The sequence below is a fragment of the Xiphophorus maculatus genome, chromosome 18 (genome assembly GCF_002775205.1).
Source record: "Xiphophorus maculatus strain JP 163 A chromosome 18, X_maculatus-5.0-male, whole genome shotgun sequence".
Taxonomy (NCBI): domain Eukaryota; kingdom Metazoa; phylum Chordata; class Actinopteri; order Cyprinodontiformes; family Poeciliidae; genus Xiphophorus; species Xiphophorus maculatus.
This window is the reverse complement of record NC_036460.1, coordinates 11,869,682-11,884,932: the sequence shown is the minus strand read 5'-3', so window position 1 is coordinate 11,884,932 and position 15,251 is coordinate 11,869,682. Positions and strand designations below refer to the sequence as shown.

The 15,251-nt window shown below is 37.4% G+C and overlaps 1 protein-coding gene and 1 long non-coding RNA gene across 5 annotated transcripts; both read left to right on the top strand.

Moving 5' to 3' along the window:
• Nucleotides 1-984: 984 nt before the first annotated feature.
• LOC111612052 lies at nucleotides 985-2,688 on the top strand. Of its 2 annotated transcripts, XR_002754378.1 has the most exons (4): nucleotides 985-1,216; nucleotides 1,320-1,569; nucleotides 1,711-1,818; nucleotides 1,998-2,688. It is a non-coding gene; the product is annotated as an uncharacterized LOC111612052 (long non-coding RNA). The 2 variants fall into 2 exon arrangements; XR_002754377.1 differs by having other exon boundaries at nucleotides 1,711-2,688.
• A 111-nt stretch (nucleotides 2,689-2,799) lies between these two features.
• LOC102228552 (TRPM8 channel-associated factor homolog) lies at nucleotides 2,800-12,263 on the top strand. Of its 3 annotated transcripts, none has more exons than XM_023351891.1 (13): nucleotides 2,800-3,425; nucleotides 4,254-4,307; nucleotides 4,440-5,214; nucleotides 5,591-5,807; nucleotides 5,910-6,198; nucleotides 7,309-7,610; nucleotides 7,718-7,892; nucleotides 8,585-8,679; nucleotides 8,848-9,058; nucleotides 10,531-10,767; nucleotides 10,859-11,082; nucleotides 11,214-11,327; nucleotides 11,439-12,263. In XM_023351891.1, exons 3-13 carry the CDS (start codon nucleotides 4,568-4,570, stop codon nucleotides 11,670-11,672), a joined length of 2,745 nt encoding a protein of 914 aa, XP_023207659.1. In that variant the 5' UTR covers nucleotides 2,800-3,425; nucleotides 4,254-4,307; nucleotides 4,440-4,567; the 3' UTR covers nucleotides 11,673-12,263. The 3 variants fall into 3 exon arrangements, with proteins under 3 accessions (XP_023207659.1, XP_023207658.1, XP_023207660.1); XM_023351890.1 differs by having other exon boundaries at nucleotides 4,202-4,307; XM_023351892.1 differs by having other exon boundaries at nucleotides 2,800-3,773.
• Nucleotides 12,264-15,251: the final 2,988 nt, after the last annotated feature.

Here is a 15,251-nt window from a genome sequence, read left to right as displayed (position 1 = left end):
AATCTAGTCGGATTCTTGTGAAGGTTGAATAAGTTGATTGTGTATAAGCACTATAGTGTTCAGCAAGACTAGAGAATCACTGCATACATCCAGTCTATTTACCATTTAGTTGACTTGTAGTTGAAAAGTTGTGGACACCACCTGTCATTGTGTCCTTAATGCATCTTTCACAAGGCATTTAAGCCCAAATTTACAGAGTTTAAACTAATTATATAGTTTAAAAGTGTTTTGAGTGGTTGCCATTACTAGAAAAGATATAGAGCCACTTTTTTTATTTTCACATATATTATCTATTTTTCTGTCTGGCATGATCTTTTAAATTATGTTTTGGAGACACAACAATCTGTTGAAAAGAATAGACAGTTGCTCTCTTCTGTTCCAGACCACATAGAATGGCTCCCCATGTGTAAGTGTATATTGCTTACTTTATATTTGTCAGTCATATTACCCGAGTTCCTAGTTGGAATTCAATAAGAATGCTCCCTGAAATTAGTAACTGGAAAAACTGGCTCTGACCGACCAGTTAAAGGGTGTATCTAATGGCTGCCGCTCCTGTTGAATTTAAAAAACTGCCGGCAGGCATTAGCAGCTTATTCATGGTTTGCATTTCACAAAATGACAAAAAGTGACACGCAAGATACTGCAAAAATGTATAAACATGATAGTGTTTGAACGCCTAAAATGAAGATAAATATATCATAGTGAGATCACTCTGGTAACAGCATAAAAAGAAATAAGCTAATATAGTTTTCTGACTTGCAGCAAGAACTCCCTGACGTCAATACCAGGTCTGACTTCTGAGACGAATTCAATTAATTCTTGAAAAGTCTCCTCCGGTATTACTTACTGTAAATGCATATTGTCAGCCATGCAGATATGAAAGAAACACAAACTATTATAGTTCTACTTTTAACATTTTACTGATGTCAGTGTGTTAATTCATTCCTCTGTTTTAATAGACCTTTTTTTTTCTTTTTAGGTGTTACGACTCAAGCTGAATGGTCGTTGTTGTGTACAGCTCCTTCACCTTGGGCGGAATTGGAGTTTGACAACATCATCCTCACTGTACCCTCTGATGTCGTCAGATGTCTTGATCATCCCGATAAGTTGGCGGACCTCTGGAATGACATCACGAAGGCCATCGCTGACCTGGCTGCCAAATCCCACAAATTTTCATGGAAAGACCAATTTGTAGCAGACGTTCAAATTTCACACGGTTGGTATTTTCCTAATTTCACACATCATTCTTTGTCCTCATTAGTCTCCCAAGCAGTGCTGTTGTACTTCATGCTTTTATAAAGATTTTATTTTTTGCTCAGGTTTTATGCATGCAGGTTATCCTATAATGGCACACCGGGGTTCTGCAAATGGGTTGGTGGATGTTAACCATGTGAAGACCAACAGCATTTGGTGTGAAATCCATGAGCTCGGACACAACCAGCAGCGAGGCTGCTGGGAGTTCCCTCCACACACCACTGAGTGCACATGCAACCTGTGGTCAGTGTACTTGCATGAAGTGGTGTTTGGGATCAAATGGGACAAAGTAAAGGAACACAGTGCCTAAAACAGGTAGCTGTATTGCTGTCCACACAAATTTGAAACAAACTTCAGTTTGTGACCAGAATTTAAATAAACCTTTGTTTTAATACTTTATCTTTATTTACAAATTCTGCTGCATAGTTTAACTTTTTTTAACTTTGGTTACTGCAGGCTCATTCGGCGATAACTTCTGCAAATCGAAATAAACGACTCAAGGATTATATCAACGGAGGCAAAAAGCTCAGCAGCATGTGGGTGAACCTGGAGACATACTTGCAGGTAAGAGAATTATAACCGCTAAAAAATATGGTTATTTAACCTAATCAAAATTCTTAAATACAGTAACAACTTTTCAGGAATTATTAATAGGTCAAATATATCTGATGAAAATCTTGTCAAAAGACTATATAAATTTTTTTGTTGCAATTGTAAACTGTTCCTGTTGATTGTTCCCACAGTCACACCAGGTGTAGAGTGTGACTTTACCTCTGACTGAGTCTCAAGATCTTCATGCAAAGAAGAGTAAAAATTCACTACAGTAAAATCACGACACGGCGGCGAGAAGCTTATATTCTTCTTTTAAGAATCCTTTTGTCTTAGCAGAAAACAGAGAATTACAGACAAGGCCAAATTTGTTAAGCATGACAAGTAAAGATCCTGAAAATAAATAACATTTATATCGGTGGCATGATTTCACACTGAGAAGTTGGAAAAATCCAACATTTTGAGTGAATCTGTTCACAGGGAAGGAAAAATTCCACACAAATAAATGTCTGTTTTTAACATAATTACTAATGACAGTACTTGGTGTCACTGAAAGCCCCTAAAATAAATAAAACTGAAGTTGTCTTGTATTTTTATTGTTTTTAAGTTGATAGTGTCTAGGTAGTTCAAAGCAGTAACCCTTTGCTTTCTGTCTCATTGGAGGCATGAATAAAACAAGACTCATAGGCCCATTTGTAGACACGTAATAATGCAATAAACAGATTAAGGGTGTTTTGTGAAGATTTTGTAGAGATTTGTTCACACTGCTTTACATAAACTTCCTGCCACTGTTACACCCTGCTTTGCATAACACACCACCATTTTCATTGAAAAAACAAAACAAAAACAAAAAAACACTGAAGGTGTTGACATGGCTATTAGAATAGAATAGAATTCAACTTTATAGTCATTGTACTGTCACAAGTACAAGCAACGAGATGTAGTTTGCATCTATCCAGAAGTGCTCTACGAGATATAGATATTTATTTACAGATGTACAAGACTATGTATGTATGAGTACCAATACGAAAAGTTTAAAAAGACCAAATGGTAGTCTACAAATTACAACCAATTATATCTTTTTCAATTATTAATCAGAGAACTAACGAAAGACATAATATAATAAATATTGATTTAAAAACAAAGTTACTCAAACGATGTATGTTCTCGTCTATGAACTTAACAACATGTAAACTCCTTAGACATGTCTTTGTATTTATTTAATAGGCAATAAAAATATATTTATGAGGTTGAATAAAAACACATTTTGAAAACACTGCTCTACATGGAACATGTTTGTCGTAATAGTGAGATAAAAGCTGCAAGCCAGAAATACTGTATATAATGTTTAATAAAGCAAAAATATTAAACAGCTTTGTTTCCTAAATACGCAACTAAAGTTTAAGTAGATGCAAATACCGTTTTTTTTAAGTTACATGTATCACACAATTTTAAACTGAGATTGAAAATCACTAACAAACCAAAACAGCAGTTGTTGTGCCCTCTCTGAGCATTTCCTGTCGGCCACCCCGGTTATTAGAGGACCCAAGCTCAACCAGCGAGGACGACGTTCGTGAAGCAGCTTTCAGCTGTTTGCCATCTATTTCAGAACACGGAGGAAGGTAAACATTGGGCGATTTCTTATGCTTTCTAGGTGTTGCTGAGTCGAGCCTAGTCTTTTAAGAGCCTTTCGTGTTTGCGGCCGCTCTTTAAAATAGGCTCGAGTAGAAACTTGTTTTAAGCTTAAGGGGTTCCGCAATGACTTGGCGAAACGCAACACGAAATATAAGTTTTACCACTATTTATGCCTACCCCCTGTTTTTAAATCCTGTAAAAATGTACTGAGTTATGATCTTGTACTTGTTTACATTGTTTACTTATGAGTATACACGCGTTTAAATAGTCGAAATACTTTCCGGGTGTGTCATTGAATTCTCCCCCGCCCTGTCAAATAGGAAAACAGGAAACAGGTAGAAAACTTAAGTTGGTTTGATTTTTAAAGATCCTTGTGTTGTGTGTGCGTTTGACAGCATAAACATTCTCCTACCCAACTAAAAATACCGTCAAGAGAGAATACAGTGATTTTAAAAAAATATATAAAATACATTGTATTTTGGAAGAATACACTGTATTTTGTAAACGGGCTTAACCACGTACTTTTTTCTTAACTGTTTATATTGAATGAAGTATCTTCAAACAACTCTTCCAAATGCCTTTATGTGTATTTGAAAACGACACAAAGCTTATGTACAGGGTGTGTTTCTTTATCTTCTTTATCCAAGCTTTTTCATCAGCCTCAAATATTAGTTACTCCTCCATGATAAACAGGTCTTACTAGAAGTCTTATCCTGGGTGGCTCCTTTTATGTTTGTCCTGTCTTATTGTTGTTTTTCTGCAGATGATCACTCTTTGCTCTGCTTTCATTTACATTCTTGCTACTGTGCCGACAGCTGGTGTTTGGTGAAGCACCCGTCTACTTAGGAGGGAATACATTTAACTTTCAGGTATGTAAATATCATTACAATTATGTATCTTTACAGTTTTTATTTTTGTGGGTTTACATGTCTGTGTTTTAACTCAGTTGTCACAAGTTCCATCAGTATTGTTTTGTACTTTAATCATTTTTCTTACTGTAGGCCTCAAACTGCACTCATCCATCAATGAGCAGCTGTTAAACTGGATGTTGACAAATTGAACTGAAGGGATCGCTGGAGATTATCCTTAATTTTCCTCACTGATCTACCAAGTATAACTAGATCCCATCATGTCTAACCCAACCAGCCAAATCAACCATGAGGCAGTCTACTTGTCTCTCATGAAAGGAGTGAAGGAACTGGACTTTCGTGGCCCCTGTGTTCCCAGCGACCTGCTGTTGATCGGAGACCATGCTTTTCCTTTAGCCATGAACAGCAACGGTCAAGTCTTGATGGCTGCCTCTCTGTATGGTGCTGGGAGGATTGTTGTTCTGGGTCATGAAGGCTACCTGACTGCCTTTCCTGCTCTGGTGGAGAACGCCCTGCTCTGGCTTCGGGGTGATGGATCAGATGACCCTTCTGTATTTGTGCAGAACAGTGTCAAGGTGGTCAGCGACAACCTCAGCAAGTCCACCTTCCAAGCACAAGTGGTGGGGGGCTTTAATAGCAATCTTAAGACCGGTGTGTATGTGACGGATGCGTACAACGTTGGTACTGACCCGAAAGACTTGGTGGCCTTTATGAAAGCTGGAGGAGGGGTGATGATAGCCGGCCAGGCGTGGAGCTGGGCTGCAGATCACCCTAAGGAGAATACACTGCATCACTTTGATGGAAACAAGGTGTCTGGGGTTGCAGGGATCTACTTCTCTAAGAATCCAGCAGAGGTGGAAAACCTCCCAGTCTACCCACAGATCCCATCCTCCTACATGGCTGTAGTGTGAGTATGCACTCTATTTCTTCTAATTTATTTATTTTTTTATTTTTATTTTTTGCCCAAAAGGTCTGAATAACATTTTTTTGCTTTCATTTTGACTTTAAGACTGTAATATTTGTTTTGTAAGAGCTTAGAAAATATTTAAGTTTTAACTAAGCCATTTGATGACTTAATTTAAAAGTAGAACAAAATGCTATGCAGTTGCATTTATGTTAATATGTTATAAGATTGTTTTTGACCAAATTCAGAGTCATCAACCCTTTATTTAGTAATGAACTGGTTCACTGCTGCCACCTTTCTGAATCTGACATAAATATCAGTTCCAATTCTGTTTTTCATTTTTAATAACTCTTCTTTACACTCCACTTTTCAAATACAGAGTAGGGAAGGATTTTGAGGACGACTTGCAGTTCTTACTTCATGGTGTTTCAGAGCTCGCCATTCCAAATGGTTCACTAGCGTCAGAGGTTATGGTCCATGGCCCACTAGCATTTCCTATTGGTGTAGCAAATGGTGGGCAGGCATTTTTGGCCGGAGCCTATTATGGCCAAGGTCGGGTCATCATTGCTGGACATGAATCAGTTCTGAGTGCTGAGGTAAAGTTAATGAGAAAGTTGTGTTAAAACTTTGTAAGGTTTATCAGAACATCTAGGTTAACCTTTTTTCTTTTTTTGTTTCTTTCAACACCCTACACCCAGCCAAATGCTCCATTTTGGAAGAATGCCTTTCACTGGCTTGATGAAGGCCGAAGGGGCGTTGTTGGAGTAGCACTGATAAATGGGATTAATATAGCTACCAACTCAGGCCTAGAAATGGAGAAGACGGGCTTCAAGAAAGACCTGAGTGTGTTTGTATCCCCATCGAACCCCCAAAGCCACTTGGAAGAGATCAAGAACTTTGTAGCAGAAGGAGGAGGTCTTCTGATTGGAGGACATGCCTGGTACTGGGCACAGAGCCATGGACAAAGCCCAATGGCAGAATTTGGAGGTAATAAACCTGAATAAATTATTATAAACATCATAAATAAATGCCAAGCACTTTCTACTTTCTGAATATGCAGCACCTTACACCTTTATTGGCAAAGCCTCAAAATAAATATCCACATCTTGTCGATATTTATCAAATACCATTTTGTCACACATAAAAGAAGTTTTAAATTGAGGAGAAATTTAGGAATGGGTATTTGTCTTTTGTCCAGACTTAAGAACATCAGTGACATCTACCTTACTTGGATACTATGTTCTGTCATGTTTCGTATTTTGAAGAGTGGTTAGTGGACATGGCCTGTAATACTTTATATTGTCATTACAGGATAGCAGAGTCATGGATTACTAATTAAACGTGCATTGCCACTGATTAACAAAACTAAAAGGTAGAAATGATGAAAGTGCTCCAGTAAAAATGTTTCTTCCTTCCTTTCCTTTAGATTTTTTCCCTGATAAATGTACTGAGATTGCAAGTCATATTTTTCAAACATTTTCAGGGTGAGATTATGAATCAGCTATGAGGACAGGACAGACAAAATCCTGAATCTGCTCTGGGAATGGTCATTTTTAAAATATTTCATATTGTATTTTATGTCTGGTACTCCAAAAGGTAGGGTTTTATAGATGGCTGGACCAAATTTGACTTTAGAACTAATTAAATGCATTTAATGTTAAAATCTATTAATTCTGAGACATAAAAAAGAAGAACTTAAAGTTTGGAGGCTGATGAAATAATTGCATTCAATTACAGTGAAATTACTGTTGAAAAGACAAAGAATTGTGTTTGTGAAACTTGGACAAGAACTTAATCATGACTGATTGATTACAATTTTGTTTTGAAACCAATGTGTCAGAGAAGGTTTAGTTTGTTATAAGGACACCATGAGGACAGTAGTGGAATTGCAAGTTTCATGGCAGATATTATAATAGTCATAACCAAATCTTAGCTGAGCTGTGGTGGAGTTTTCTTTTTTCAGGAAGTTTGGAGGTTTTCTCCGTCCATAAGGATCTCCTTCACAAAGTCCAAAAACAGTATTATGTTATTGTATGCATTCCTGCTTGTTTGTCTTGCGTTGCCCCGTTTACTTCTGACCCATTGAATGTTTTGCAGGGAACAAAATACTAAACCAAATGGGGTTGAGCCTGCTGGATTCAACTATTCCAGCAGGCTCATATAAGGCTCTGGATCCCAGTCAGGCCATCAAAGATACCTACCATTTCCGGCATCTTTTGCACCGCTTTGCAAAGCATGTAACTGTGCAGGAAGAACTCAGTAAAGACGATGAGGAATTCCTCAAAAAGCTGGGCAGCGACTGCTCTACCTACTTGAAAATGAAAGCTCATGACTCCTGCCACTACTCTCAGGTGGTGGCAACACTCACAGACATCTTAAAAAAGTCAGGCATGCCACAGGTGAGTAGAAGCAAACACACTTAAAATATTTTAAAACTTGAATAAAGTCATCTCTGACCAGCGGTTTCATGTAATATTTTGTTTTTATTATTATTTCCACTGCCAAGGTGAATGAGACATGCCCTGTCAAAAATCCCAAAGACCACCTTCTGCTCAACATTGGGGCAGAGGTTTACAAGGTTTGCCCACATCCAGACGACCTCCTGCCGTACCTCATCAAGGACAATCCACTGTTGCCAGTTGTCCACAACCACAGGGTCAAAATTGATGTCAGTACAGCAGGTGTGTGTGTTATTATTATTTTTTTTTTGTAAAGTCCTTATGGATAGTTCCCCAAGTTCATTATCTAAATTTGATCAGCTTTGTTTTTTGAGAAAACAAAGCTTGTCTCTGCAGGGAATCACTAGCTTGGACAATAGTTGTCCTGCAGTTGACTGTCTCATCAGCAAAAAGATACAAGTTTGCATCTGACAAAGTTAGACCAAGATTGTTAAAGTAAATTCTAATAATAAATAGATGGAGACCTAACACAGAGTTTTGTGGCACCCCCTTGTGGACTGTAATAAATTCACAACACAAACCATCACATTTAATGCTCTGAGGCCTGTTCCAGAGGTAATTTGAAAATCATGTTACTGTCCTGTATGCCCACCTTCAATATGTTATAGAATTTTGTGCATTACTTCAGATGTACTGTGAAACACCAGAAGGTTAGGAGGTAGCAGATATGGAGATGCTGGTTCAGTCTTTTATCCCATCTTGTATTGATTACTGCAGTTCAATATATTCATTATCCATTGCAAAGCTAGCTTACTCACATGGTCAAATGAGCTAATTTCTTTGCTGTGTTTTTTGTTTTTTGAAAACCCTTTTCTGATTTTATCTGTGAAAAGTGCATGTAAGTTTAATTTCTTAATAAACACTAAAATGGATATTGGTAACGTTGACCTTTTCTGTTTGTGTGTGTTTATCAGGAGGAGAGGAGTGGATCAGCACAGGTCTCTACCTTTCTCCTGGTATGAAGACATATGTGGCCATACCAGCAGATATTGTCAACAAAGGATGGCAGGTACTTTACATAAAATCTGTTGCTGTATTAACACAGAAGTATTTAATATGACATTATTCCACATATACTTGCAATTATTCCTTGCTCATGCTAAAATAAGAGAGGGGCTTGAATGAAGCTATGAAACATCCTCCCAAAGCTTTAACTTGTACTTTGTTATTCCCTCAGATTCAGATAGGCTGTCAAACAGATCGTCTGAATGCCGCAGAGTTGAAGAGAGCTCCATGTGTCCACGTACGCTTTCCTGTCAACTCTGAGATGATCCAGGTGTCGAACCTGTGGGGAGGACTCATTTACCTTGTGGCCCCATCCAACACACAGGCACAAGGGTTAGAGGCTTTTGTACAGATAGCTGTTCCTGCACCCTATTATAAATCAGGTGAGTGTGGTGGTAAGAACTATGGGATGCCTAAACCAAAGACTATTCTGATGTAGTCAGTAGGTGTTCAGTTACAGATTTAGCATTGACCTCAGGCATTGGAGGTTTAAATCAATTACCAAACAAAAGTACTGATGGCAAAGGCTTTAGTTTGTTCTTAAAAATCAGATTTACAGTCTTCTGTGAATTGTCCAGTGAATAAAATGAATTCAGGAGATCCTCTTCCGGGTTATACCTTTTAGACCTAGCAGACCAATAACCCACTCAAGGTTTTAAAAGCGTGCTGCTTTCAGCCCAGTGTTTCTGTAAATTACATCTGTAGCAAATTACTTTTTGTATCACAGTGGTAATGTAAAAGAAGATGGCTACCAATCTACATAATTGTGTTTGGATGTTTGCGTGCTGTGAGCGGGGCCTTATTTAGAAAATGTTTAAGTGGTTGGTAAGACTAGAAAATAACTTTATAAGCTCAGTTTATTAGAGGAAGTCCATTTATAGTTTACTTTATAAATGCAAGCTCTACCTTGGTTGTGTAAAGCTGAACAGAGGTTAATATACAAAGCCAAAAGTTTAACTTTTCTTCACATCAAACTGTGATTTTGTCTACACTTACTTTTCCATCAACATTTACTTAAAATAATGCTTTTCATAAGATGGGGGAAGTTCAAATAGAAACTCATAATTATGGTAGATAAATAAATTTATTTTAACTTAATAAAAAGTTTGATGAACATCAGCAGAGCTTTTTGTACTGACAGAGAAATATGAAAATAAATGCCAAGGGAAAACAACATTTCTTACCTGAGGATCATCTTACTTTCACACACTGGGGACCTGATGGTCTGGTGGTTGACTCTGCTAGAGCCATTTATTTTCACAAATCTCATCCAATTTTGGATAAGTTAGAGTCTCTATTGTGACTTTTTCTCTTTTGCCACTAAGCAACTAAATATACATTTAACTTATTTAACTTTTTCTGGTCAACAACAAAAGCCTATTAATAATCGGCAGTCATTGTCTTCTGTTCCAGACTACACTCCCCATGTGGTAGTGCATTTTATGTGTTTCTGCTGAGTTTCTTTGTACTTAGTAGTCATATTTCACAGGTTCCCTGTTGGGATTCAATAAGATTGCTCCCCTCAACCGGAATTTCAGCTGGGAACAATGGCATAAGGCAAGCAGCCCCAGGTTTAATATCCAATATTGCAGCTGTGACACAAATGTTCCTTTAGTTTTTGAACACATAAAATGGAGATAAATGTATAAATCAGCTCCTACTGCTAACAGGAGATGGCACCAAAGCAAAAGGAAATAAGACGCACGTTATTTTTCTGGTTTGCAACTAGAAAGCTCCACAACTTGGATATGATATCAATACCAGCTCAAACTTCTGAGACAATTTTGCTAAATTGAATGAATGAAGTGTGGTACTTATTATAAACGCTTTAATAGGCCTTTTTTTTTCTTTTTAGGTGTTACGACTCAAGCTGAATGGTCGTTGTTGTGTACGGCTCCTTCACCTTGGGCGGAGTTGGAGTTTGACAACATCATCCTCACTGTACCCTCTGATGTCGTCAGATGTCTTGATCATCCCGATAAGTTGGCGGACCTCTGGAATGACATCACGAAGGCCATCGCTGACCTGGCTGCCAAATCCCACAAATTTCCACGAAAAGAGCGTTTTGTAGCAGACGTTCAAATTTCACACGGTTGGTATTTTCCTAATTCTTTGTCCTGATGAATCTCCCAAGCAGTGCTGTAGTACTCCATGCTTTGATAAGGATTTTATTTTTTGCTCAGGTTTTATGCATGCAGGTTATCCCATAATGGCACACAGGTGTTCTGCAACTGGTTTGGTGGATGTTAACCATGTGAAGACCAACGGCATTTGGGGTGCCATCCATGAGCTCGGACACAACCAACAGCGAGGCTGCTGGGAGTTCCCTCCACACACCACAGAGTGCACATGCAACCTGTGGTCAGTGTACGTGCATGAAGTGGTGTTTGGGATCAACCGGGACAAGGTAAAGCAACACAGTACCTAAAACAAATCTTTTTTTTTGTGAAGCAAATTTTGTAAACAGCTCCTATTTTAATATTTAATCTATAATTAAAAAGTTCTGCTACACAGTTTGTCTTACTGTGGTTATTGCAGGCTCATGAAGCGATGACTTTGGAAAACCGAAATAAACGAACCAAGGACTATATACAAGGGGGCATGCAGCTCAGCAGCTGGAGCATGTGGGTGGCCCTGGAGACATACATGCAGGTAAGAGAATGTTAAAAAATGTGTTTTAACCTACTAAAAAAATCATCAACCCATTACATACGTTTCAATCTTATTAAATGGTTTAGTAAAGGCCTCTGTTTGTTCTTGTAGCTCCAGGAGAAATTTGGCTGGGATGCCTTTAAGAAAGTGTTTGCTGCCTACCACAACATGAACAACTTTCCCAACGACAACAAAGGGAAGATGAACCTGTATGCAGAGACGTTCTCCCAGACTGTGAGCATGAACCTGACTGGATTCTTCCAAGCCTGGGGATGGCCTATCGACCAAGCCACTGAACAAAAACTATCCAGCCTGCCTGCGTGGACTGATCATCCAATGGTCTGAATGGCAACGAGCTTATTGTTTCTGAGCACTGACGTGGTTATGAGGACCAGTTCCTTTAGACGAGCTTTAGTTTGGGGTAATTTAGCTACAAATTGTGATGATTTTCCTGCATTTTCACCTTTATTTATAACATTAAAAAGAGAAGGATATATATTGCATGCACTTTTTACCTATTAATTTGGCATTCTAGGGAAGAGGAGAGCAGAATATAAAAACATGGGTAATGCAAAACTTTGTTGTTACTTTGAATTAGTTGCACACATCACACCTTGGCAAAGGATCTCAGGAGTTATTTAGGTCTATGTGGCATCAAAGATTTTATGAAAGGGGCATCAAGGGGTAATTGTATCTTAGATAAAAAAACAAATGGAAGACCAATGTGCTCATAGGATATAGATAGATTATGTATTCATGTTCTACACAAATGATATTAGGATGCACATATGATTTTGTGTATGAATTATATTGTTTTACTTATTGCAATATTACATGTTAATCATTGCTGGAAGAACTTAATTTTTGTGTCCGTTTACAGTATCCAAAAAGCTGCTACATGGCAAAAATCAATAAAACAACAAAAACACTTTTGAACCTTTGAAGCAAGGAACTTCTTTTCTACTGTCTCTGCTATCTCAATACCTGCTAATATTAGCTTATATCAGTTCAATTCAAAAACATTTATCTCAAAGGAAAATTAAATAAATGCATATCAAGGAAGGCAGAAAATGTTGACCTCCTGCTCAGTTGTTTGGTTTCATTTCCTATTTTTTTGTGTGCATTTTTGTTGCTCTTGACACTTTTAATGGGCTTTTTTAAATGAAATTTTAATAGACCTTTGCATTAAAAGGATCATTATGGACCAAATAATGCAAAGTTAATCAGTGAAATTCTTTTTTATGTGTGTGTAACTGAGGCTTATAGAGCCACAGATATTTCAGGGTTTTTTGTTCTAAAAACATGCTCTGTTTCTAAACTGTCTCAGAACTTAGAGGTCATGTTGAAACACATTTCTGCTTTTTTGTCTATATTTTTCCTTCCAGGCTTGTCTATTCATGTTCATTTAGCTTTGGATGCCAATCCACAGACATGTCATAAAACATTTCCAAGTGTTTACTCTTCCCTCAATAACTCCAGTGGAAAGGCATCCTGACTGCATCTTTACATCTCTATTTTAATTAACTAAAATGCTGTGTTTTGTTTTACTCAAATAATTTTCTGAATCATATATTATCAAATCATATAACATAACTTAGCAACATGTTTTTTCTTTGTGCAAAAAACATGTTTGCACAAAGCAAATTAATTACAGTAAAACAGAGGACAAAAGGAAGCTCTAATTCTTCTGTCTGGACAGTCAAGAGAATTACAAAAAAAATAGTAGATTTTACAGCTCTAACATAATTGTTTTCACCTTCTGAAACCAATTGGACAGAGAAATACAGCAGGTTATATTGTATTTATGAACATTAAGGAATCGCTGCTCATACTCGAATGATGAAGAACCAAAAAATTATCAGAGCACATGTTTAAATATGAAACTAATTTAGTATCCACTGGATGAAGTGCATTATCCTCAGATGATCATCTATTATATATAATGTTTTTAATTAATATCTCTGTAGAAATCTAAATTTTGCTGCTAGAATGTGAGTTTACAAGTTTTAAAGCTTTGCAAAAAAAAAATAAATGTACTAATAATGAGATAACTGTTTAAATAAAGTGTAGGGATGTGTAGAAGACAGATGGTGAGAACTAACCAAACTGACTTTCCTTGTACATTGCACAGCACTGCATTACAGGCCTATCCCAAATTTGCTTCACAGTCACTAAAACACAAATACATAATATTATCCAATGTTGTGATTGATGAGTTTTGTGAGAAGACAGAGCTGCTGTTTCTTGGAATTGGCTGAAATAATTACACTCTGGTAAAAACATAGAATTATTTAATTAATCACTTACAAAGGATGGGAAGACGATACTTCACTGATATTTAAAAGCTTTTGGGAACTCTGGCCCCTGTGGCAAAATACCACAGCTTGTTTTTACGTGTTCCAATTTGCTGAAGTTCTTATTTTTCAAGAACCAGCTCAAAAGTGAGTTCACAACCAGTAACAACAAATATAACTATCTCAGATTAATTGATTAGTTTTTCTCATCCTAAAGTCTTTTGAGTCTTGGTTTATGCGAAAAACTGTGCAGAAAAACAAAGTCTGAAGTTTGCTTTTTTTCCCCCAAGACATTATCTTTTGGCCAAATAGCTTTACTAAATCTGCTCATCTGCCTTTATACAGTTCCTCCATAAAGTATTCACATCGCTTCAGGTGTTCCACATTTTATGTTAGAGCCTTATTACTTATTAAATTATTATCTTTCTTCAAAATACCACACACACGCCTGTTATAACAATAAAAGCTTTGAGTATTTTGTAAATTCATTTAAAAAAAGTCACATATTCAAGTATATGCAGCTTTGTTTGAAACTCAAAATTGATTTGTTTTTTTGGACCATCTTTGAGATGTTTCTACAAATGGACTTAATTTGGTAAAAGCAGTGGCAAGTTAACAGGACGTTCAGCAGGACAACCCACAGCATGTGGGTAGAATTTATTGGAAAGAGATTGACTTAATGCAATGTGGAATAAGGCCGTAACATAAAATGTCAAAAATGTGAAACGCTGTGAATACTTTCCAGATGTTCACGTGTGACTTCCTGTTTTTAATCCATAGAGTTTAAATTATGTTGGCACACCCTTTTTAGATATAAATGCTTCAGGTGTTATGGGAAGATGTGTGTCAAGCTTTAGTTGTTTTTTTTTTAGCATTGAAGCTCATTTGTTTGGTCAACAAGGTGGATTATCCCAAACCCTAAAATTCTAGTGTTGTCCAATGTTTCTTAGTCCACCACCACCCGAGGGCAACCAAAGGACATCTCAGCATCTGGTACCAACACCACTATACCCCTGATGCAAAGATGATAAGGGCAACACACCTCAGTCTGCCAAGTGAAGTTTGCAATTGGAGATCATTTGGAGAGTAGATCAACCTGAATTGTGCATTTTATGAGAAAGATTCTTGATACATAAATGTAATCAAATGGCCATTGTCACTTCTGTAGAGCTGGTATCTCAGAACACTGACAAGAAACAAGCTCAGCAGACACACCTATAAAAGGAGAGGCTTTCTGTCCTCTGTGTTGATTGGATGGTGACTCAAGACCCTCCCTACATGCTTTGTCTTTAGTTACAATAAAATAACTGTCTCCTTACTTCCACTCTTTCCCTTTCTGAGGAACTGGTTGCAGAATTGCTGGGCAGGTTAACATTATTTGAATACCAAATTCCCACAAAGGTAAAGACGTCTTTCTTGCTTTGTGATGAGTATAAGGTGTGCATAATGTTATGAAGATATGACTTATTTTATCCGTTACCATCTTCATCCAAACTACAGAGAGTTGATTCCTCCCAACATGTCAAGTGAGTCAACCCAGTCTTACCCTCAGGATGCCTACAAGGCTCTGATAAGAGGTGTTCAGGAGGTGGACCTTCAGCATTCCAGTGTTCCTTGTAACTTGGTGCTG